Source organism: Phoxinus phoxinus, assembly GCF_949152265.1.
Source record: "Phoxinus phoxinus genome assembly, chromosome: 22".
NCBI lineage: Eukaryota > Metazoa > Chordata > Actinopteri > Cypriniformes > Leuciscidae > Phoxinus > Phoxinus phoxinus.
The window spans coordinates 17,105,279-17,131,363 of NC_136897.1; the positions used below are offsets into that span (position 1 = coordinate 17,105,279).

Sequence of the window (26,085 nt, forward strand, 5' to 3'; positions counted from 1 at the left end):
GCTAGTGCAAGTCAAAACGACCTATAAACGGTTTAAAATAGCTCCACAAGTATATCTGGTAAGTGTGAGACTTCCAATAAAACACATTTCCCAACCATTGAGATGACTTTCACTAAATATGTGTGCCCATTAATATTCAAGCCCGCTATGGGTCGTTGATGTCAAATTACACAAATCTCGGTAATGATTCACTCTCTATACCTTATATGCAGTTGTAGACGGGCAGTGCAAATGAAGAAGGCCGGTCAATGATTATCTTGTCCTATACACCAGAAATACACAATCCTCATGTAAGTCCAAACCCAAGTGTCGTCCTAACAGAATGCATAGCCTTCATGTTGAAGCATGGCTCTTATACTAGACACTGTGCTGGCTGACAGCGCCGCCACTCGTGACCAATTGCCACAGAGAAAGAGAGAGGGAGAGCGTGCAACAGTCACAGGGAAATCCTTAGTCATGAAGTCTTACAGTACAGTGTCCACAACTTCTCTTCTTCTGTCTATTACCTCCTCCAGTTCCCTTAAATTACCCAAACCCTGTGAGATTCTGTGAGAGAGGAACAAGGGAACTTTATTGTCCCCCATCCCATTCCCGGAGTCCTCTTCCGTCTCCTCTGAATGTAATGAGTCTGGAGGAGTGTGGTGAATCACTGGTTACTGGGTCAGCAAAACACTCATATGGACATGCGTGTCAACACACTTCACACGAGTCGACTACATCTGGACTACTGTGAGATATTAGAGAAGTGACTAAATAAAAACTTGATAACTGCTGCACGGTGTTGTCCCTCAAGATCTTAACTTCAACGCAAGTTAAAGCATGCGGATACACTAGAACGTCAGATGATGTCTATAATTAATCGGCAGAGGTTTTAATCCAAAGCAACTTGCATTATTGTGTCTTTATAACCAGTTCCTGGGATATAAACCATAACCAGGGTCATGCTATAGCATTATGCTCTACCATGTGATGATGCTCTGATATGGTCTTCAAGTCTCACATGATGATGATGATTATGATGATGATGGGGATGATGATGGTGGTTAAGGCTTCACATACACTACTGTTCACAAGTCATCATTTTTTTAAATTTACATTAATATTTTTGTGGAAACCATGATTCTTCACTTTTTTCAGGATTCTTAGAAAGTTCAATAGAACAGCATTTATTTGAAACAGACTACTGCCACTTTTGATCAATTTAATGCATATTTTGCTGAATAAAAGGGGTAATTTTTTAATACTGCCCCCAAACTTTTAAATGGTAATATACAAGCTGTCGCTTTTTTAAGATAGAAGCATCATACAATAACCGTTCAATGTAATGATCAAAGTTACTTTAAACAGTGCGTCTAAAATGCAGAAATCCCCATTCACATGTCTAAATTCAGTCAGTCCAATTGAGTCACACTTCATAAAGATCATTTGCTTCCTCATGTCGGTTAGAACCAATTTTCTTGTGGTAAACACAAGGAGTTAATATTAAAATACATGATCAAAGCAGCTCTTTTGAATGAAAAAGCATAACCATTGGCTATTAAAGAGATAGTCTACTTACAAATTCAAATTCTGTCATAATTTTCTCACCGTCGTGTTGTTCCAAACCGGTATGACTTTCTTTATTCTTTGGAACACAAAAGAAGATATTTTGCAAAAAGTTTTTTCTCAATACAATGAAAATGAATGGGGTTGCTCCCAACATGCTCCAGAAAATTATTATTTTGTGTTCCGCAGAAGAAAGTGTCATACACGTTTGCAATGACATGAGGGTGAGTAAATATTCTGGCAAAAATGTGAACCATGAATGAAGCTTTGGATAAATGATTCTACTAAATGCTAAAGTGCAAATGCTTCGATTCTTGTATTTTAGGGTGTGAAACGTCAAATGTAATGGAAGGTGAATTGCTAGAAAGCAGAAAACATGATACAGTGAGAGCTTTCCTAACATGCAAGATCAAGCCAAAGACATTAAGAAATGTTACATGGTGCTTTCAGAATAAAACAACAGCTGTGAAACTGTGTCTCCCCCTAGTGGTCATCAAAATAGTCAAAATATTATACAAGCGGTTTATATTAAGTGAAAAGTTCCATTAAGTGCCCTTGATAAAGGCCAGATGTGGAATTTAAGGAATGACACCATGATTTTGGGCCATGGATTTACTAACTAAGCGTGTGTAGTTAACACACAGAGGACTATCATCAACCATTACCACCACAGTAATGAATCACAATCAGACAAAACAAAGACTGATGGAAGGGTGAGTTAAGAGGAAGCGAGATGTTAGTTACAAGAAATGAGTATTGCATTATGCCTGAATAATTCCCACCTCTGCTTTAGATCATGTGCACATGAAAAAATAGATTTCTGCATTATGGGGTTCTGTGACATTTAGAATGACATTGGAGGACCAAACTTATTGACATTTAAGGTCAAAAAGGTCTAATTTTGTTATAGAAAGCTTCAGTGCCAGTATACCATTGGTTCTCTATACAACAAAATGTACTAAACCTAAAAGCTGCAAACATTTTTTTACACTTTTATTCAGAAAGGATACATAAAATTGAACAAAAGAGACATTATAAAACAGATCTAAAAAGAGACAAAATCATTTATAACAAAGTATTTCTGTTCCAAATAATTGAGGTTTTAAACTGTCTATCCATCAAATAATATATAACATTTTTTATCATGGTTTCCACAAAACTATAAAGCATCACAACTAAAATATGTACAGTATGTGCATCAAAGAACAGAAGTATTAGAATGATTTCTGAAGGATCATGTGACACTGAAGACTCGAGTAATGATGCTGAAAACTCAGCTTTGCCATAACAGGAATACATTTTAAAACTGGTAAAATATCCTACATAGTTTGTTTATCTGCCTAACATTTGGGAAAAAACTGAAAATAAATGGCAAGTGTTTTTATTTGTATTTTCGCTGCTTCCCGTGACCCATAGCAGCACTCATCCAACAGTAGAGAAGCACAGTTACAGTATACAATATTAATTCACATTATTCCAGTCTGCCAGAAATGTTTTGTAATTGTATGTGTGCATTACTTTCTATAAAGGTTAAACAAGCATTTTAGGGTGCACAATGAATTCCATGCAAAGACGACTGCCATAAACCAAAGTTACCAAAATAACAATGAGACAGCAGAAAGTCTATGGCCATTTATGGAAGTTTACAGATTCTGTTTTAATGGCAAACTAATGTGAAACTGCCTATCACAGCTCAGCAACAGGGCCAGACTGAGCTTACCCATAAGTCCAACCATTTTCACTCAAAAATACATTTTCAATTGCTCCTGTTTATTTGTGATCAAATGATTACTTTAAATAGCTCCATTAGGGCTTTTAGTCTAAAAGAGTGCACATTTATACAATATTGATTTTTCATGTTCACATCACATTTCTTTAGAGAGAATGATAATTTGTATTCATTTTATGCTAAATGATGTAATCTGAGAAGCTTTTTAATTTTGTTAACAAAATTAACAAAAATAACTCTGTAATGGGTTCCTGATTTTGATATACACAAGCAGTGCTGTTTTTCTGAACATCAACATCAACACAAATATGATTTTATACAACGGTTCAATAAACAAGTTGAGTAACTTTCATATTAGACACAATAGTCTGTTTTGCTCACTCAAAGAAATAGGGTACTATACGGTCCACACGATGGCCTACCCCTAACCCCGCCCCTAAACCTACCCGTCACTGGGGTTAAGACCAATCATACGATGGCCTACCCCTAATCCCGCCCCTAAACCTACCCGTCACTGGGGTTAAGACCAATCATAGATGGCCTACCCCTAATCCCACCCCTAAACCTACCCGTCACTGGGGTTAAGACCAATCATACGATGGCCTACCCCTAATCCCGCCCCTAAACCTACCCGTCACTGGGGTTAAGACCAATCATACGATGGCCTACCCCTAATCCCACCCCTAAACCTACCCGTCACTGGGGTTAAGACCAATCAGGGATGACTATATGGACTATACGGGACTAAAAGACACACGTGTGGTCCGGATAACTGTATAGTTCCGAAAAAAGTTCTAAACAAAGCCACAGCAGATCAGCTGCTGAGCAACAAGCCGTTTCGTACCTGAATGAATCAGCGTATTTGAATGAATCAGTAGAGTAAATGATTTAATGAACAATAACCTAAACGCATGCTGAATTCGGAACCACATACTATTCTTACTATTTAGTAAAAGTAGTATACTAGCTGTTCAGAATCCAAATTCAGTCACAGTCATTTGCTCCATTCCTGAATGAATCAGCGCTTTGAACGAATCGGTTGAATAAATTAACTCACTCAGTGATTCGCCGCCACCTACCGGAGGTTTTAGATTCATGTTGAAAAGAATCATTGAATTTTTTTATTTCAATCATTTCACATTTCTACTTTAAAAAAAAAAAATATATATATATATATATATATATATATATATATATATATATATTCAAACTTCAATCTCATAATATCATTAATATAATTGTAATTGCAGTGTAAATGTATTCATGCCTTCTGAGCTGCATTTAAAAGTCTGTGAAAATACTTCTAAAACTAAATGCGACTTCAGATGCAGCTTCTGTGCCACCTCTGATCTCATTTGATTGGTAATATCCCTATTTTGTCGTTTTATTCTTTTTTATAACTGAATGTATTGATTAGATTTAAGAATTTGACCAAAGAGAATTTGACCAAAGATATGACAAAAAAAAAAAAAAACTTCTAGTAGTAGTATCTTCTTGCTACCGAGAGAGCACCTCCTGTATTATATTGTATTGTAATGGCTATTTAATATTACCTCTAAACTTTGACTGGGCTAGGCATGTTGCATATTAATTATTCTAGGAACTTCAAAGCATAGGCCTAGTTTACTTGTGCTATACTCTATAATCATGTTGTTCTAGTTGAGGTCATTTGTAGAGGGCCTGAACTGTGACTAAAGCCCAGGGGCTCACAGCCCCCGATATACTTCAAAATCAAAGAACAAACTGATGTGATGTAATTTTGAAAAAAATCAGGCCAAAAGGAAATTTGTGTGGAGTTTGGGGAGTTTGAAACAGCTTGCCAAAGCAAACCTTCCAGAAAAGTTCGCTACGGCTGGTAAACGCCTTCGTACCGGTACTACGATTGATCCTTGGCGATTATACATAATAGATGTGCGTGGAGGCTCCGCCTTCTTTCACAAGGAAATCTTTTCCGATTGAGACACTCACACTGATTTTAAGCAATCTATTGTATACAGTGTTATATAAATAAGCGTTATATGACATCACAAGCGTGGCACAATTGTAGAGCTGGTGCAAACATATCCACGTTTCTATGATCGGATGTTTTTCTTATGCTTATTGAAATGCTCGCTGTTTTCTCAATTTTGTTGCGTGTTTATTTTGTTATTTAGAGGAAAGCGTGCAGCACATATTTACATATTCATCTAAACGTCGCTCTCAGCAGATTGGACGGTGTTGGATGTTCGTTTCGCTTGCGAACTTGGTTTTACCCCTAAGAAAAGAACTTTGTGCTCAGCAATGTCACAAACCTTTGATTATGATTAACTGAAACAAGCAGTTTAATTTAATTTATTCTAAATTTGATTCTTAAAATTAAAAAAAAAAATATACCCCCATCATCACCTTTAAGCTTCACTGTATCTTCCTTTCTCTGTGGGCTTCTGTGATCAATACAAAGCTATGTTTTTTTTCAATGGCTTTGTTTGGAAGGTGCATGATGGGTAATAAAAGGCTGGACACCATGCATTTCCATTCAGGGGCTGTGACCTCTGCAGAGCACTAAAACCACCGGTGACCTTTCCTCTAAAAAGACCTCGCTAGGGGGCTTTTTAAATGATAAACAGACAGAAAGAGTTACGCAGATGCAAACTGTAGCTAAAGCAGTTTAAATGGCTTGTTGACATTCAGCATGCGAGACAAGACCAGCCTTGTGCGCACACACTGAGGCAGTTTAATAAACTAAATACAGACAACAATGTATTTATTTACAGTAGTATTTGGGCCATGGAAGGAGTGTTAGAAACAAATCTGCATTTCATTGGTCTGAACAGCTGCGGGCCTGTTGCAGTGATCCAGCTCCTGTGTAGGAGGCCATGTTTATGACCAAGGAACTGTTGTGTTCCTGACAATAGCCTATGGAAAGGAGGATATTTCTAGACCAAACCAGCTGGTCTGGCATTTCTATTATTTTCCCTCCGTTTTTCTGATCAGGAGGAAACTTAAAACGTGTGCATTTTGCAATGACAAATTAAAATGTATGAGGGGGATCCCAAAGTTACATATTCATGGTCTGCTTGTGGAGTGTTTTTGTAATAACGTAGGTGTTATTTTAGCCAGACTGAATAAAAAGTTTAGAAAAAAAAAAAGAAAAAGAAAAAAAAGTGACATTTTTAATATTTTACTTTACCGGAGAGGAACGGAACTTGGTGTATTTGGTGGCACTTTCTATATGAACAAAAAAATAACATTAAACATAATATATGTAAAGGATATTGTATAGCGAGGCGGCTGTTATAGCGAATACAACACCGACAGGCTGATCGGGACCCCGACAAAAAGGGGTCTTGAATCATCCTGAAGGGGTTGTATTCGCTATAACAACCGCCTCACTATACATTATCCCGCTTATTACATGGATACCTACCAAATAAATCAATAATTTGACACAAAATATTGTTTTAAAAAGGAGTTTATTGATTTAAAAACGATTGTATTGCTTCCGTTAAAGAACGCCGTGTCCATGGCAACGCTCTGTTTTTCATGGCAACGGTGTGTTATACTTAGCAGCGGTCTGCTATCAAGAAATAACAGACCGCATTCTACATTAGAATTTAACCAAGCCATGTAATATATATATATATATATATATATATATATATATATATATATAAATTATATAAATGTATATATTATATTTATATAAATATATATTATAAATGATGGTCTGTTTCATTCATCAAGTGTGACCTCTAAGTGAGGAATACCAGAGGGTTAAATTGTTGGTGAGGGCTTAAGCAAGAATGCTTGGAGATCAGCCATCGGGCTCTTTGGGAGATATGTTGAGAGATTAGGAGCGTTGGTAGCGGTAGAACACTGTTTGCGATTGTCAATGTTGCTTATTCTGCATTACAACACAGGATCCACCTCCCCCACTCAAAACTAGCAGCATTTACGTGACAGTATGGCAACTATGCCCGGCTTTGGCCTATCTGGCATGTGTGTGGAGAGAGATAGGTTGAGAAAGAGAGACGGGATGCTTTGGGACCTTAGTCAGAGGGTAAAGAAAGCAACCATGTCCATGTTTAGCTGTGTGAGATTTACAGGCCAGGGTGATGCTGAAATAAACATTGTGCACGCTGTGAGACAATATGGGAAGGAGAACAAACAAATGTAATTTCATTTGTTATTATTACACAATATGGTAACTCAGTGCCAGCGGAGGACAACTGTACACAGATGATGCCAATTAGAGTAAACAGCACAATCTCTGGTCATCATCATAGCTTATCTCGGTCAAAGGCTCAAACACAGTTTGTTTTAATTGCATAAATCAGATTGGAACTGGAGATTAGCTACCCAACACTTCCCATGTTTGTACGCAATATGCATCAGATGGCAAGTAAACAAGCCCTGCCACACGAGACTAGTGGTTCCCCCATTGTTAAAGCCCCCCAATATATTTGTGTAACTACTGTAATGAAAAAGCTGCTAATTTTCAAAATAAATCAATAAAAATACAAAATGACAGAAACTGTCTCAATATACTAAAATAAGTATATTTTTAATAAATTAAACATTGATTATTAAAATAATTATATTTCATAATATTCCATGGGCCAGTTGAACATAGCCATTATTTTAAGACTATTATTTTTTTTTATTTGACATTATTTTATCTTTAAGACCTAGTTTTACAAACTAGCAGTTAGGGGTATCAGTCTTGCTTTTCGGTATCAAATTAGACCAATCTATGTTTTTATATAACTGACTTATAGTTATGAACAGTTATAAAAAATAATAAGGTAAATAATTACATATTAATTAAAATCAAGTAAATTAAAAGTTTGTGAATAATAAATATTCGTTTTAGCTTATTTTAATACTCGTTTTGTTTTATTTGAAATAATCTTGATGCTCCCTAGTCGGCCCTGGACCCCTGCTTGAGAACCACCATCTGCCAAGATTTGCACAATAATTTACTGAAATCGAAACTGACCTTTAAAAGCTTGAACTACTATAATAGTAAATATGTATCATGCGCTTCCTTTAATGACCATATTATCATCCTAAAGAGGTTGAACTTTAAATTAAACCATGTACTGATACTGCTACAGATTCCTCTACTGTGTCTCTGCATATGTGCTACATACATTTCATCTCATGAAAAGGCTTTTTGTATTTTAGCATTAACGGTGTGTGTTTTCAGAGGGATAGGAGACTGACTGGATCAGCAGATCATTGGTCAGCTGGGTAAAGACATTATAGAAATGTAAAATACATTTGTATCACTGTTGCTCTCGTAACTGTCCCAGAACCAGGGGTACAGGGTTGGGATCGGCTGGGCCTAACATAATTCTGCACTGTGCTTTCTGGCCTTCACTTTCCTCAGTACACTGTGAACACCACATTGCTGTTTCCATCCTCCTTATGTACACTTTAATTACCTTTGATTTGTATCTTGAATACTAAAAGACTACAAGACTCTCGAAGTGTAACCATTTATCACATTATCTTCACTCCCTGCTAATGCATACAGTGAAGATGAGGCTGAAGTTAAACAGGATATTGCGCTTCTGTATACATAAGAACAGGACCGCCTGGTCGGGTTTCAGGTTGGATTGCACTGCAACAGCTTCCTGAAGTCATGAATTAGGCTTAGAACTATTATGAAATGTGCACATTAATTGTTGCAAATTACATTATAAATCAAATCCGGTGCTTTTGAGGATTGTGTCCAATTGTTGGTTTAGCATTTCAATTATAACGATAGACGTTTAAAATGGATAGTTCGCTTAAAAATTAACATTGTGTTGTTTCAAAAATTCAAAAATTTCTGTCTTTGTCCAGAAACTAACTGTTTTTGTCCATACAATAAAAGTCAATGGGGTCCAAAACAACAGTGGACCCAATTAACGTTTTATTTCATGGACAAAAGTAACATTACAACATTTTTCAATATATATATATATAGAATTTTTTTTTTTATGTGTGTGTTTGACAGAAAAAAAAAAGAAAAAAAAAATCATCAGGGGTGCGTTTCCCGAAAGCATTGTTAGCAGCAAGTTCCAGTGTTACCAACATAATCAACTATTTGGCATTTTCCCAAAACCATAGTTCCAACGAAAATTCCTAAACGGCAACACAAACTTACATGGTTAGAACTACAGCTCTCAACCTGTGGTTAGAAGCATAGTTTCTTGTTAAATGACATGGCACTGGCTCAATAAGCAAGCTAGCACTAAGTATATTATATATACATCATTTGATTTAAATATATATATACATTTTAAGCTATAGCTATATTTTAGTGTCAGCAATCACCACCGTTTTATAGAGTGCGTAAAATGCGCAATGGAACTCTGAGTATAACGTATGAGGGAAACCTTTATGAACCAAACATCAAATAAAGCAAAATGACATGGCACATATATATATATATATATATGAGTACTTCACTGTTTTTGTTCAATGTGTGTTACAGAAGCCTCTCGGAGATCTCGAATAGATTATTTAGCAGAAGTTATTACTCCTCCACCTGAGTGTGACGACATTAGGACAGTCCTATATTGTTGAACCAATGTGGTTCAAACCACAGATGTAAAAAAAGTTTCAGAAACATGTTACTACAGTTTCAGGAAACAGTCGTGACTAGTTGGTTTGTAAAATGATGCATCGTTGTAGATAATAAACAAGCTACGAACATCATTGAAGGTGAAACGCACCCCAGGTTTGGAATGCCATGAGGGTGAGTAAAAGATGACAATGTTGATTTTTGGGTGACCTAGCCATTTAAGACCACTACTAAATAACTGCTTTCCAAACAGCCTCTTTTTGTATGGATATTATTTATAATTTTGCAGTGTCTGGTTAAGTAGACACCACCAGAATTTTTGTCTCATCCATTTTGAATCTTCAGTTTTGCTAAGTTACAAATCTCTGCCCATGGAGAACCGACAGGCTTGCTATTGGTCGGCGCTGCAAAATCATGTGTAAAAGTTCTCAAACTCGAATCCAATGAAATTCACATATAGTAAGGACATTTCTTTACCACTGGAAGTCCATCACGCTGATGTCATCAGAGAAGGAACGCCATGGACCCTTTTCACACTTCTGGGTGGAAGCGGAAGTCGTCATAGTTGGGTAAGCTTCTATAGCGGTGAATGAGAGACTACTGTACATGAAATATGTTTTTAGTGTTCCCATTTGCTCAAATAGCAAAAGAAAAACTTAAGTGTGTTCACGACCATCAAAAAGAGGGCAAAATAGAGAGAGATTGATAATGGCAGTCAGAAGAGAGAAAGACGCCAATTTTAACATCACTCCCATAGCCACTATAAGAAACACCCTCACAACAGCGTTAACTAGTTTCTTGTAATTTGATGCAAAGGTAATATAATACAAAGTATAGTGTTATAAATGACAATGTAAATGCATATTTCTAAAAATGAAAATATAAAAAATATTGCAGGATTACGATGTTGATGAATGTTTAACCGCATCATTCCACAGGCGGAGCAAATGTTCACATTTTGACTAAAGATTACAAAGACCCACAATTTTGTCTGTGGATTAACTTGCACTTAGTAATGTGAGCTAGCAAATAGGGTCCATTTTGATTCCATGCAGAATTTTAGGCTCAGATTCATCGCAAAAGACAGGAAATCGTGTCCATGTCACATTGAGCTGACCAAGACTGCAGATTATTCATAACCAAATATTTCTTTTAAAATTCCTGAAAATGTTCTCAGACAGCAAATCCATGGCCAAAATCTGTGCAGCGGACTTTAGAAACAGAACAGTGAGCCGTATTGTCCATCGTACATTCTACTTTCTCAGTCAGTAATGCCTCCGTCATTGTGGAGAACAGCTGTTGCATTAAATGGCCCACTGCTCTTTCTCTCTCCACGCTCCATCAGCTTCAAGTATCGCCTCAGAGTAGCATTGTGAAAACAAGCAGAGAGGAACAAAATTTGGTTTCACATTTACAGGAAAGGGTTACATCTACAAAGCAGGCTTTTGGCGCATGATTTGGTGCAAGAGTTGGCAAAAAAAAAAGACTTTGACCTTTCTTTTTTCAAGCCTGAACATAGGGCGCTAGTTGTTCAACCAAACAATACTGAATTACAATTCAATCAAATGATGATACTACAACAGTCATTTAATTGAATTTTCATTTTGACCTTATGTAGCCCCGCCCCTTTTCAGCGCTGCACTCATTGTCTTTTGTCTTCCGGTCTGTATTTTCACAGCGATCTTAGGCATTTATGAATGAATGGCTCGTTTTAAAATCTTCCCGGTCTACTGACATTTGTTAAGACATCTGCTTTAAACATTACAATCCTTATGATAACTTCCGTTAACTTTCTATTAAGTAAATCCACTTCAAAAGCCAATTACTCATGGACAGCAATGCCATAGAAATATACAGAGCGACCGCAAAAAACGGAAGTTTAAAGACAATATTCTAAATATGGCAGCGCCCATTGTTACTCTGTATTAAATTCCTTTTTTTTTTTTTCATGTATAGACCTTATGCGCCACTGTTCATTTGTGTACACCAACGTATTGTTCCACTAAAGTTCCAGCAGCTCATTTTAAGTCAAGACGACGGGGTCATGTCTAGAATTAACACAAGTGTGGTTTATGTTCAACTAAAATGCTTGACTCAAAGGCAGCGTAATGGAAACAAAGAAACAGCAAGCCAACCCAAATACCCAAATGCACAGTAACACATGTGTTTACCGTTGTCCTCGCTGCTGGGTGTTTGTGTGTCCACAGGTGTGTGGGAGAGGTGAGTGTTCTGGAGTTACCTTTCATCAGCCATACCTACTGTCTTCCTCTCTGTGTATATCTGATTCAAGTCACTCAATTGCATCAAAACAAACACATAACTGCCGCCTAATGCTCTGACTTTGTTTGGATGACATGCACCGGTCAAACGTGTCGGCGCGTGTGATGGATAAAGCTGTGGTGCCACACCTGCGACAAGACTGTGTGTTTATCGCTTACCATCAGAGAGGATAGATAAAGCCTCCAGCTTTCTGCCGCTCTCTGATATGACCTGTGGGTGAACTTGATTTTCTGGCATGCCAGAAAATGTATCCTATGGATGATTCAGCTGAACTACAAGAAGCAGCAGAGGGAACGTTTGGACAGGCCCATTCAATTTAATGAGAAACGCGAGAGCCAGAGGCTGAGATTTTTCACTTGTGTGAAAGTGACAACAAAATCAAAGAGAAAACTAACCTACCAAACCTAACTAATGTTATACAACCGTCTTGTCATGTTTAATTCTCACAACACAAGGATTTTTTTATAAAGATACATTTTCAATATTGCATCAGCTGAATGACTAAAAGAAAAACTATATATTTCTCACAGCCTCACTTTTTATTTGAGAATTTTTTTAAATATGCAGTCAAAATTATTTAAATGTTTTTAATTCCCCTTAGTGAAGGTTTGCGGATGACAGAAGGGAAAGACGATAATAAACAAACAAGGGATTAACTTGATACTATCAGTTTCACTGAGGCAAAAACCTTCATGCATTGTTCACTTTTTTGCTTGGCTAAATCCGAATACTGGATTATACTGTAGCCATGTACTGTTTTTTTTATAGTGTGGGTTATCTGATACTTGAACCAAACCAACGCTATCATAAAAAACACCTAGCTAGTAGCTACTACAACTCTCAAACATATTATAATGACATTGTGGTTGGGATTAGTGACAGAATGACTGTTCACTACACAGTGATTGTGTCACATACTGAAAGTAAGACTATCAGTGACTGCATTCACATGCACAAGAATATTCAGATTAATATTGGAATATATACACATTACTACTATACTAATATTCATATATAAAGCATTGCAAAATAATTGTATTATGAGTATTTGTACGCTTATTCAGAATATGCTCGTTTTCGTAAGAAACTCTTAAATGACACGAGCTTAATCAGAAAACTAGCATGCGCATAAATGGTTAATGTGTTCTCTGATAGCCATACTGAAGTTGTCATGGTCTCAGTTAGACTAGGAAGTATATTCAGATGCCTTGCTTATGCTGCCTATAAATAACTTGCGCGCTATATTTGTACATTATGTGTAAATAGCTTAAACTTTTATAAGGGACGCATATGTGGTGGTTGCGCACGCTGCGCTGTTCGCATTACATAAGATGCTGTTTATACATATTTAGAGTTTATGCAGATATCAGCAGTAGCCTGTATGGCTCTGTGCCAACAATATAAGCACATTCATCTTGCAATAGCCATGAGTTATGTCAATTTATAAACACTTGACCTAGGGAAAAGCATCGAAAATAAATATATATTCAATAACAAAAATAAAGACGTCACGAGAGCGTAGACAACTTGAATTTAAGGCATAGCTAGTCATTTCAAGCATTATTAATTTTATGAATATACAGTTGAGTCACTTTTCGCTCCAGCACAAGTCAATGACTTTCACACAGCGAAAAGCATACGCACCAACTGCGCTTCTGCCTATTGTTAACATGTAAAATATGTACGTAAACACTGTCGCTATGGAATAAGCTGGACATTAATGCAACTCAAGCAGAGGCAGACTTATTTAGACACAAGAGTGGAGCGCAATGGGCTGTATCACTTACCCGCTGAAGGTCAGAAAGTACAAAGTTGGGACGTAGTTTTTTGGAAAGGAGCGGCAGTTGTGCAGACTTCAAGTCAACCTGGTATCAGTTCCCTCTACATTCGTATGGAAGCGAAACTGCGAAAGAGCACCGTTTACAACTTCTCGATAATTTCTGCAGAACTCACTCACTCACTCCCCTGTGTGATGTGCGATTTGTTTTCTCACTGCGCCGTGATGTGACAGCGCTGTACACCAGTCACCTGTAGGCACTTGTGACAGCCGCATCCACCAATCACAGCGCGCACAGGGCATTGTGGGAAATGTCGTTCAGTTCGGACAATGTTAAAGGATGACTGTAAACATAACTGTGCTGTGCGTGTCTGTATTTATTATGTAAACCTTTGAAAATACTGTTGCACAGGGCCAAACAAATTTTAAATACAAGCAATTACATTCACTTTCTGCGCACTTTTATGAGCAGTTAAACTATTTTTTTAATTGCATGACATTAAACATTACATTTGAATAGCTCTGTGGTGAAAATCAAGTCTAAAGTGTAATGCCATGCAAATCTCAAAATTGTGGTTTGAAATCGCTGGTGTTTCTTACATCACAACTACTAACCAATCACATCAACGTGTGTGCAGGCTTTAGCATATATTTAACTATGCTCTGAAGCAGGGGCGTCTCAAGAGAAGCCAGGTTATCCAGGTATATATTTTTCTGTTGATATATAAAAAAATAAAACTACGATGTTATATGAACTATATGCCTATCTCCACTGACATTCTAAGTGGTTCAAAGCATTTCTAAGAATACTGATTTTTAGAAGGAAGCTGTCTGACTGAGATGGCAAACGAGAACAGGTTTGTGTAACATAAGCAACACATTAGCCGTTTTATAGCAAAAGGCTAATAATATTAATCCCTTTCCTAAAGAGCGATACATAAAAAGCATTAACATTCTGATACATCGACTTTTTAGATGAGCCTTTTCACTCTTACCAATCAGTTTCTGGTTCAAACATGTGGCTGAATTAAAACATTTCCACTTGCCATTGTGCAGCGTTTACTACAGTAAAGTTGACTGAGTGGATCTCTAAACTGTTGTATGTGAGTGGAGGCTGAGCTCATTTGCATATTCATGATTTATATTCAAGGGTGTAGTTACATTCAAGATATTTTAAGACATGAAGAAATATTTTTTACAAGAAAAAGATGTTTAAATATGTAACTTGGTGATCAAAGTTGAGTTAAGGGATACAATTGACTATAGGAGGAATAATTATATAGAATCTTATATCGTCTATAAATTAAGGGATAATGCAGTCAGCCGGTTACTAGTGCAAATAAATTTAGCCAGAATGAAAAATAAAAGCAGAGGCAGAGCAGCTGACTGTTATTTCTCACTCATTACAAATATATCATCTTCATTGTGATTGGTCAGTTGCAGCATTCAGTTGTCAAGCATTTGTTTTATGCACAGCTGTTCTTAACTCCAGCAAGTATATAATCTTATAGTGTGTAATTCAGTGGTATTACAATCAAAACCGAGCAACACAATCAGACAAACGCCACTGTTGTTTCAGCTTGGCCCACCTGGTGTCAGTATACTTTCCCATGCAGGACAGAACCACAGAAGAGATTACAGCTCATTTTATTTAATAGCCCAAAACATCGGTGTCCTCTGATGCAACTTTCCAGTCTAAAACAAAATGCTCCAAGGCTTAAAAGAAACTGAATTTACTTAAACTTCTATATTTGATTATAAGGAAATAAATTTGCACATTGATTTAAGCTTAATAACTTCTCTTTATCACAATGTCAATCTTTTAACCAAGACACTTTAACATCTACAACACTTAGAAACTCCCTCGCCAATGCAGTCAATTAGAACCACTTTAAAATGGCAATCATGCACCACAGCAAAGTCGAACTCACAATGGCCCCAAATAAAGCCCTGAATACATGAAATGCCAGCTTTTCTTCCCTAAATCTAACACCAATCTAAAAGTGATTCAAAATGGGTTAAGCTACACCTCTCCAGCACAGCCTCAAGATATTTTTCTTAACACTACAATTTTTTTTGATAGATTTGAATGTTCATCCAGTTTACCAAATCACAAATTTGCAGAGACGGAGTGAGAAAAATCTACAGTTCCTGTGAATCTTGGGAATGCTACAAAAGACAGACAAAAACCACCGACTCTAAAAATAAAATAAAAATCACATATGATTCAAGATTAGAGTCATGCAAATCCAACTATGCAATTGTTACGATGACTTGATGCTGAATTACTAAATCAATTTCAAATGGAAAGAAAAGCACACCATGTACTTCTGATGTAGATGTCCTATTTAATTTGATTAATTTTTTTGCCATACACGAAAACTGAGGGAGGCAAGTACAGTCTGTTCAGAAAGTACATTTGTGCACTTGGAATTTGATTATTAAAAAAAAAACATTTTAGTGGACAAAAAAAAAAAAAAGCGTGAAAATTGACAGCATGACATCCCACTTTGTTTTCATTTATGTCAAATTAAATATGGCAGCTACCCGAACTATTAAAGGCAATTTCCTCCAATGTCCTGAGACCTTGAGTTAGGACTTCTGATCAAACTAAAGTGTCCATAAAAGCAGCACACTAAGCGCAAAGCCTAAAAATCAACAGAAAAACAAAAAGTGACTGCCAAGCCGACTCAGGACTTTATGATTGGTTGAAACAGGCCCAAATTGTCTTCTGCAATATTTCTATAATCCAGAAGGTTGGTGGAGTTCAGCAGTCTAATTAAATGAAGATGTGGGGTACTGAGGGTGCCACCAGTCCAGGAGACGCACGCTGTGGACAGGGTCCAGCACTACCTGCACCCCCTGTTCACCCCTAAATTTCCTTCCTCGAATGACTGGTGAATCCTGGAACTCCAGGCGCACTCGGTGGTGCCTCATGTCTGTGCTCACATTAATGTTGAACTGAAAGACAAGGAGCGAAAGATTCATTGTCATTTATGACATTTACGACTTGTGAAAATGCAAGTAAAAACTTCAGCAAAAATTAATGTGGCAACTTCACCACTAGGCATAACGCTGAAGTTCCTCTGAGCCTATAGATTCAACGCTACAAATATCAAGTGACATGGAGCAGATTACTCAAGGCTGGAATTTACAACACAACCTTTAGGGAATCATACATTTGCAGACTTTTGAATATTGAATAGCATTCAATAATAGACTGAGGATCAAACACTAACAGATTATCAGTCGTTCTGAACCCGAACACAACAAACTCATGCAGAAATGGTGTTTTCGGAGACCCACAACAAGTAAAAAAAAACAAAAAAAAACATACGAGCCTGTATATACCTAATGCCCTACTATTAGGTGTGTGAAAATAATTGTATGTCCAAATTCAAAATACTCATTAAACAGTAGGTGCTAAGAACCCTGATGACCTACTACTTCCGGCAATATTCTGAAGTAGAGCAGAACGATTAATCGCAATTAACATGAAATCGCCCTTAAACCGATTTGGCTTATTGCGATTACGAAACCACAAAGGCTGCGATTATTTGTTATGTGCAGCTTGTCAGTGACGTACGGCTCTGTGATCAGTAGTAAATGCTGCTCCATCTGAAAGCACTGCGAGTTTAGGTCACTTATAACGTGAATTTGAAAAAGGAACATCTTTCCCAACATGAGAAGCATTTATGAACCTCATCCAACTAAAGACAACATTTTTAATCTTCTGTTTACTCAGCTACAGCGATAGTATGATGCCCATAGGGATTTCCTGGAATGACGTGCGTTATTGTACTTCTGCGGGGCATATTTGATGGATACTTTACTACGGGAGAGGGGTTGTGAATGGCTTTAAAGCGACAAATGATACCGGAAGATGCCAAATGTTGTATGGGCGAATTTTCACTCACTACACACATTTACAATATATAGAACATTAAAGGGATAGTTCACAGTTAATGGGCCCCATTAACTTCCATAGTATTTTTTTTGCGATACTACAGAAGTCAATGGTGCCCATAAACTGTTTTGTTACACATTCTTCCAAATATCGTCTTGCTTGCATTTAGCAGAAGAAAGAAATTCATACAGATTTGGAACAACTTGAGGGTGAGTAAATTTTTTACATTTTCATTTTTGGGCGAACTAACCCTTTAATGATCTGATGATTAGATTAAGCAAAGGGATTACAGACATATAACATAGCTTACTCCTGTAATTAAACAATGTTATATATACATAATAATAACAACATGTTAAATAGATTCTCTCATAACTCACCAAAGTTAATGTCATGCCCATCACAACAGAAGTAAAAATGAAATTGAGGGTAGTGACCCGCAGTAGATAACAGTCTGAGTCTGGATTAGTGTGAACATCTTTATACTGCTTGGGCAGCTGAAGACCAATACTACATCCATTTTTGCTCTTGATTGGCTGAAAGTTAAAATACAATGAAATTAAAACAATGCAATCATCTCGTATTCTGCTTTTACAACAATGTTGTTGTGTGCATACCAGTTTCACAAACTTGAAGTTGAATTCCCACATCGGCTCTGACCTACTTCCAGAAACTTTGTGGATCCAAAACAATAAACACTATAGGAACAAGAAAGGCAACAACAGAAAAATCCTCACATTAAATGGGTAAATTAAAACGAAGCATTTAAAAGAGAAATCATCTACACACCTTGGAATTGAGGAGTGTAGTAGGTGTAGATTCAGGAAGAGAAGGGCTTTTGGACACCCGCGAGCTAAAGGGCTCATATAAGTGAAAAAGCGAGCGAATCACACGGGCACGAAGACAATGCATCCTCGCGATAAAATCAGGCTGAAGGCGATCGGGGAGGTCTGCATCAAGATTATAGTGCCTGGGGAAAGGTAAAAAAACATCAAGAGGGAATTTAGTCATGCATAAATGCCCTGGATGGGGAAAACAACAGTGCCTGTATACATTTTCAGCAAGCTTGGTTCCAAAAGTATCTTTCCCATTCCTTTTTCTCACAGGGGTTATAAAAAAGTCTTTGTTAAAGAGTTATGACATGAAGAAAAAAAACAAGAAGCTACGAGGTGAATCAACATTACAAACTTGAAAAATGGGACAAAAAGACAAAAGGTACAAGACTGTGCACTTAACAGCTTTAATGAGGGACAAAAGGACAATCCCATTAAGCATTGTGTGAATAACAATACAATTAAAAACTAAGGAGAAATATAAAATGATTAATTTAAAGATTAACTCGACATATTTATTTTACTAAATATGTTAAATCATTATTTTTTTTTTTTTGCCAGCCTACCTTTTGTAGAGTCGTTTCCAAAATGCAGCAGTGCATGTGGCAGTCCACGCATTCTTGCAGATCAAAGAGAATCTGCAGACGTCTTCTGGACGAATGTATGCAGCAAGCACAAGCCAAATATCAATGGGATACTCCTCTCCATCTATGTTTTCACTGTGTTCTGACATTCATAATGACAGGGTTTACTTAATATCAACAAACAAGAAAATGTATAATATCAGAATACATTTGAACAGGTATTCCCAAACTTTTTTGGTCAGCCAAACCCCTTTCACCTCAATAACGAATGAAAGTACCACCCCTTAAGTTAATTTAAACTTAATTTAATATTTAAAATTAAAGGATAAGTTCACCAAAAAAATTACTCAATTAATTTCATCAATTACTCATCCTTGTGTTGTTCCAAACCCACTAGACTTTCATTCTTTCAATTAAGATATTTTTAATAATAATAATAATTAGTAACATTTATATAACGCTTTTCTTGGCACTCAAATCGCTTTACATATAAGAAGGGAATCTCCTCAACCACCACCTGGATGATGCGACGGCAGCCATATTGCACCAGAACGCCCACCACACACCAGCTTATTGGTGGAGAGGAGACTGTCAGTATATATGCGGATGATTAGGAGGTGATGATGATCGACAGAGGTTAATGAAACCTAAAATATTTCTATCCCTCTTTTGAAGGTCTTTTCGGCCAAAACTCACGATTTCTTTTACAATCTTCTCTTAAAGCATCAAATGAATCAAGCGGTGTAATCAATCGCTTCATATCATGAACAGATTTAATTTAGGCTTTTATTCATATATTAAATTAACAATTGATCAGTGAAAATACATGGAGCACTCAAATATGGTAAACAAAAGTTAAAGCATGCTTGTGTGTTTCGAAGTCTGGAACATGAGAGAGTAATTAATGAAGAATTTTTATTTTTGGGTGAACTAACCATAATAATAATCACATGACATGCAGGTAAGGAAATAAAATATTTACTTTTTTTTTTGGTGAGTGTTTTAGTAAGTAAGTGTCTTTACATTAACTCACAAACCCACTTCAGTTCCCTCATAAACCCCAGTTTGGGAAACTCTGCATTAGAAAACTCACTAGTGGTTACCTTTGCGTCTTTTGTTTTTCTTTTTGCTGAACTCTTTGATTTCATCCCCTTCCTCTGAGTCCAGTTCATCACTGCTCTCATGAACTGCGTTACTCACACCGACTGCAGACGAGAGCACTTCCTGCACAGGACCCTGTGATGCCTCGAGTCCACAGAGTAATTTCACTGAAAAAGAATAAAGATCACCGTTTTTTTTATTTTATCTTAAGAGTGTCAAATGTCATCATAGCAATTTATACTGATAATCGCAACATACTGGATAACAGCATCTTCTAAATAATATGAACTAGAGGTGTTCAATCCAGCTTTTGGAGATTCATCATCCTGAATAGAGTTTAGTTTTAACCAAACACACCTGAATCAACTAATTAGGCTGTAATTGTAAAATCACAGGCAGGTGTATAAAAGGGATAGTTAACTCAAATGAAAATTATTTGATAATTTACTAACCCTCATGTTGTTCCAAACCAGTAAGACATTTAATCGTCTTCGGAACACAAAATATATTTTTGATGAAACATGAGAGCTTTCTGTCCCTCCATTGACAGCTACGCAACTACCACTTTGACGCTTCATAAAGTTCATAATGAGATCGTGAAACTAATATGAATTGAGTGTTTAGACCAATTTTTTTGTGAATGTAGGCCACCTCAGGTATATTATTTCGTTAAAGTCATCAGCCTGCATTATTTCAACTTTAAACAATTGTGTTTAACATCAGAATTACCCATGATTCTGTACAGAAAATCCCACCAATTAGATCGATGTAATGAGTCAGCCTCTCTCTGCGCTTTCAAAATACTTTAATATTTGAGGACATATATGCCTATTTTGCAATAAACTTAAAATATATTGTTTCAGATTTAATCAACATGTTTCAATGAGTAAGTTAGTTTTCAATTCTATTACGCTTTTTGCAATGGTTCATGGGATTGTAGTTCTTTCCATAACTACAAATACAATTGTAATGTTGTGATTCACCTCGTAGCTGTTTGACTTGTTTCATGGTTTAACACTCTTAAACAAAGACTTTTAAAGTCCTATGAGAAAAAGAAAAGAAAAAAATACTTCCGGAACCAACGCCATTGAAAACATGGGCGGACACTAATGCAGTCTATTGATATGATCTCAAATGAGTGACAGGCTGTCCCGCCATGATTACAATGATTTTATGGTGACTTTGGTATTTCTGAATTTACCTTCTTTTTCAATAGCATTAACAACCGCCTTTTTAACTCTTCCTGACTTCACGATGGCTGGATCAGCGTTGGCATAGTCAGCCACAGTTACTGTGAGAAAAGAATGAAGGAATATAAAAAAAATAAGTTGACATTAAAGTGGACTTGGGCTATATACTCAACACACATCATAACATCAGCCCGTCTCGCTATTTTACCTGACTCCGAGCACACATCCTCGGCTTTAAATTTCAGCCGTTTTCGGTTCCCTTTCTTGGGCATGACGAGAGCGGGGGTCTGTGGCCGTTTATCGAGGCTGTGTGCCCTGCCATCTTTCCAGCAGAGGTAACGAAAACCCGATAAAAATGAGGGTGAAATTAAAGAGAGCTCCTCCAGGATCTTCAGCCATTATGGAACTGACACTCAAGGTCGCGTACATTCTCGCGAGATCTCAGAAGGCAAACGACTCAGAAGACTGGACGCTAATTGGACGCAGAAATCATATGTGAGATGATTCGTCCAATCAGACGATGTATATTCATAAGCCCAGGCTTCAGAGAAAAATATGTACGTTTTATTTTTTTACAGTCTATGGTTTTAAACGGTTTTAAACCGGAAAACAATGACGTCACCTCAGCTGTTTCTTTTTTTCTTGTTGAAAGTTCTTGAAGTACTAATATTTATACAAATAAATATATCGGAGAGTCACTAAACATTAAAAGACTACTGAACCTCGAGAAATTAAATTTTAGGAGGAAGTTTAAACGGAATCCTTTTAGATTATGCATTTCTAATAAGATTCATGAGATTCTTCTCAACATTTGATCAAGATCATTTGATCGCGGTGTTGATGAAAACTGACTCCATATAGAGCAACCAGAAAAAAAACATTTTCTTTTTTTTAAACAAATTGTCTCTTCTTTTATTTTTACTTTATTTAATCTATCTAAACCATGTTTTAATTAAAACATTTATGTTAATTAAACAATGCACAAAAATGCAACACAATTGAATAAAATTCTGAATAACATTTAATAACATTATTATAAATATGAGATTTGCTACAAAAGATGCATGAAAAAAAATCCCTATTGGATTTTTTTTTTAAATATTATATATTTGAACACTTCATGATAGGTCCGTCATTTCTATGCACCTGCCTGCCGCCAGAGGGCACTGCGCGAGACAACATTTCTCACACTGGCGTCTCGTGCATGACAGTCATGTAGTCGCGTGGTGCTGATGTGAGGAACTCCGATTTTACGCTGTTTGCACGAGCTTTACAGAGCCACGCCGGGTGGATATGATTTTCGCCGACGACGTGGGAGACGTTTAACCTTTACATCCACCAAAGCGTCGGTGCATTCATATTTTAAAACATGCGCGAATGTTTGTGGAGATAGCGGAATAGCTGTGTTGCAAGCGGGAATGAGCTCGTAGAGGGAGGAGCGCTTCGCTCGGCTCGCCGTGAAGGGAGATGATGATGATGATGGTGGCAGAGGGATCTGGAGGATGCGGCAGACGCGAATTTCAACGTTTTCTGAAAGGTTAATGGCAACTGGTGGATGGTAAAGCGAAGGGCTCCAAGGTTCAAGCAGCTGAAATCGGAATATGCATGTGGCGAGCGCTGTGATGAGCGTGCATCGAAATGCATTGAGTTCCAAGTCAAACTAGGTGGATAATGTCAGAGCGGAAAAGGCCGACAGTCATGGACCAGAGAGGTCAAGGTGTGTGAAGAATCCAGACAGGGATGCAATTAGTGAAATTAGAGGATGCACTTTAAAATACATGGATATTAATGTGCATTTAAATGGCACTAAATATTAATAGTGCACCTCATTCCTGAAAAAAAAAAAAAAAAAAAAAAATCAAAGCAATTTCCCAATTTGACTTAGACTTCATAGTACACCGAGCAATATGATGTGCGAAGTGATGCCGACCATAAATGAAGGAGACTCGGTGAGTTCCCAGAGAGGCTCTCAGAACGGCACGGATGCCGAAGCTAATTTTGAACAGCTGATGGTGAATATGTTAGATGAGAGAGATAAGCTGCTGGAGTCTTTACGGGAGACACAGGAGACCCTCATCCAGTCGCAGACCAAACTCCAGGATGTTCTTCACGAGAGAGACGTGCTTCAGAGACAGCTCAACTCCGCCTTACCGCAGGTAAACACACACACACACACCTGACCTGACACAGGTACACAGGAAGTTGCGTAATCATTTACCAGTTAACGCTAAAATAGCGTTTTTTTTTTAACTTTAAAACCCGCAATACATTAAATGTGAGATCTTCGAACAGTGCAAGAAGCTAATTTGAACGTCTATTTTTATGTTCCCAAATTGACTGTAGCACCTATTTTGAAAGAAACTATGGTTACTAGCCCAGTTAATTCAAAATAGTTTTTTTTAACAGTCCATTGATGTGTTTAAAGACCCCATGATATTGCTTGACTAGTGTTGACATATTTCCTGTGGAAACAGGAAGTTGGGGCAGGACATGCCAAAGGGCTCATCCCATTTTGTTTAGCCCGGCCCGCCTACTTTTTCAACGGTCTTGGTTCTGGAAATATTTTTCCCATATGGATTTTTAAGACATTCATTTTTCCCAGAGGGATGTCCTTGTTTAAGACTTTTTAGCCATGGACCAAGTACATGGTGAATCACAACATTACAAACTTTGATTTGAAGCATAATAGGCATAGGCCTACTGATTGCATATTATATCTATAGCACAGTGCTTAATGGGAGTGGATGGGCCTTAAAGAGTTCTTATGGTGTGGTTTGCTAATGTCTTGATTATTTAAAATAAAAAGAAGAAAGAAAAAGTTGATATAATGCAGGATGATGGCTTCAACAAAAGCATGTACTATCGATATAAACCTCATAACTCACAGCAGGCCTGTTTTTAGTTACCAGTAGTGAGTAATCAGTATTATCTGTTTTCCTAGAAGAGACTAAACATTTTAAATGTCTGTGTCTGCTTAACAATAATTGTTAATGGTAAGGTATAGGCAATTTTTTATAATCTTTTTGTTATACTGGTTGGAACTCTCTTCACTTCCTCATAGCAATCAATAATAAATATTAAATGTACATTCAGTATCTTCGGAGGAAGTCTCAGGACCAAAAAATGTTTGTCCAATCATTGCATTCGGTCCGAATGCAATGATAGGATGTCCAACCTGCCTGTCAATATATGTTTTTCCATACCTCCACGCACCCTGTTCGCGCAGACATCAGTCATCAGTGCTTTCCATAATATGCAGAGTTGTGGACAGACAGTCACCAAGCGCAGCCGCCTTTTACAGTTCCTCCTGAACCAAAACAACAAGCTTATGCTGCGTTCACGGCATGTCAAACCGTGATTACGAGATGGCAACCCAGACTGGGATTTATACGTTTCTTTGTCAACACTATCAATGCCAAAATGAATCTGTAAGTTGTTTATGTTTATGTTCATTATCATTGTATTGTTATGTGCTTTGAGACATGAGGTAATTTAACGCCTTCTCTCGTCTCGTGCCACTTTGCAGACTCAGCTGTTTTCGTTCATGTGTTTTGAAGGAGACGTGGCTTTGGAGACGCTCTGAAGGGAGGGTGGGAACTCATGGTTTCAAAGCGGGCCTGCTATTTGCTAGCCTTTCCAAAATTGCCTACCCTGCCTTTAACTTTTATGTGTACACAAACATATAGTAACTTCAAATCTAACAGACAATGATGATTTGATTTTGTAAGATCTTTCAATCTAGTTAAATGGATATGGCAATGAGAACTGAAGCTTTAAAGGTTCCCTTATTGTTTATGACTTAAGTGACCATTAATATGGTATTATGGTGGAATTTTTCCGCAAATGTGTATATGAACCAATAATTGTTCTCAGAAGAAATGCTCCCAGATGAATTGTTTTGGCAAAATAGCTCAAACTGATCTATTATTCATTTTGTGTGCATTCTGTTTAGTAGCGTCTCGGACCCACACAATTATAGGGGATGCATTGTGGAACTGCTGGTGGCAGGTAAACACTTGTTTTCACAAAGGTGCATCATTTACTTGAATATCTGTGTCCCAGAAATGTCAGCGGTTGTGATTGTGCACGCACAATCAGAATAATAGATCATCCCAGTCAAATAATGGCAACCAGTTTATAATTTAAAGACAAATCCTACCTACAATTATGCATGTCAAAAGCATTTACTTTCCCCCCTAGTAGTGAGGTGTATAGTTTAGGCTTCAGAGGAGCAGAGATGAAGAGGGCATCTTCTAGTGTATCACATAGCTCTTTTTGGTCATTCGCCAAGGACACAAGTGATATTTATCGATTCATCTGAGTATCCTGTCCCCTTCCTTCCCCCGTCTCCCTCCCTCTAATTTTGTCTTTCACACAAGTGATGCGAAAGCAGCTTACTTCTCAGTTTACGTCACCCTGCTCATCCAGACTGCTAATAGGTGGATCAAGAAATCTCTTCATGTGGGAAGATTTTAAGACTGTTACTTGCAAACTAGTTTTAAAATGATATGACTGAACCATGGAAACAGAGAGCAGGACCAGCGTATGTAGTTGAGAGATGCATCACCATTCTGTCTCTAGAGGAA

General features: G+C 37.2%; 3 protein-coding genes across 18 annotated transcripts in view; 1 reads left to right on the forward strand and 2 right to left on the reverse strand.

The window, feature by feature from the left end:
- The window catches only part of tfeb (transcription factor EB), a 35,865-nt gene extending 21,749 nt beyond the window's left edge, over positions 1–14,116 (reverse strand). The window contains exons 1-2 of one of the 4 annotated variants that reach the window (XM_079597385.1): positions 13,895–14,023; positions 202–262 (exon numbers count right to left, since the gene is read on the reverse strand). The gene's annotated coding sequence lies outside the window, so the exon portion shown is untranslated. Of the gene's footprint in view, positions 1–201; positions 263–13,894 lie in introns of all 4 variants that reach the window. The other 3 variants (XM_079597384.1, XM_079597386.1, XM_079597387.1) reach the window with 3 other exon arrangements.
- A 1,399-nt stretch (positions 14,117–15,515) lies between these two features.
- Positions 15,516–22,060, reverse strand: tmem183a (transmembrane protein 183A). The gene is made up of 8 exons (XM_079597388.1): positions 21,708–22,060; positions 21,511–21,600; positions 20,312–20,476; positions 19,191–19,350; positions 18,581–18,761; positions 18,409–18,489; positions 18,172–18,327; positions 15,516–16,845 (listed from the first exon to the last, which is right to left on the reverse strand). Exons 1-8 carry the CDS (start codon positions 21,769–21,771, stop codon positions 16,660–16,662), a joined length of 1,083 nt encoding a protein of 360 aa, XP_079453514.1. The 5' UTR covers positions 21,772–22,060; the 3' UTR covers positions 15,516–16,659.
- Positions 22,061–22,688: 628 nt separating this feature from the next.
- Positions 22,689–26,085, forward strand: part of ppfia4 (PTPRF interacting protein alpha 4) — a 94,248-nt gene continuing 90,851 nt past the window's right edge. For all 13 annotated transcript variants that reach the window (XM_079597395.1, XM_079597400.1, XM_079597398.1 and 10 more), the window contains exon 1: positions 22,689–23,655. In XM_079597395.1, the coding sequence (XP_079453521.1) occupies positions 23,407–23,655 (249 nt within the window). In that variant the 5' untranslated portion in view covers positions 22,689–23,406. The remainder of the gene's footprint in view (positions 23,656–26,085) is intronic.

Bases quoted from the DNA above. Each gene is read 5' to 3' on its own strand.
- tmem183a (XM_079597388.1), bottom strand. From the start codon at position 21,771: ATGCCCAAGAAAGGGAACCGAAAACGGCTGAAATTTAAAGCCGAGGAT. The intron at 20,477-21,510 runs GTAAATTCAGAA...ATTCTTTTTCAG, and splicing joins TAATGCTATTGAAAAAGAAG to TGAAATTACTCTGTGGACTC. The intron at 16,846-18,171 runs GTGAGTTATGAG...CTTGTCTTTCAG, and splicing joins TGGGCATGACATTAACTTTG to TTCAACATTAATGTGAGCAC.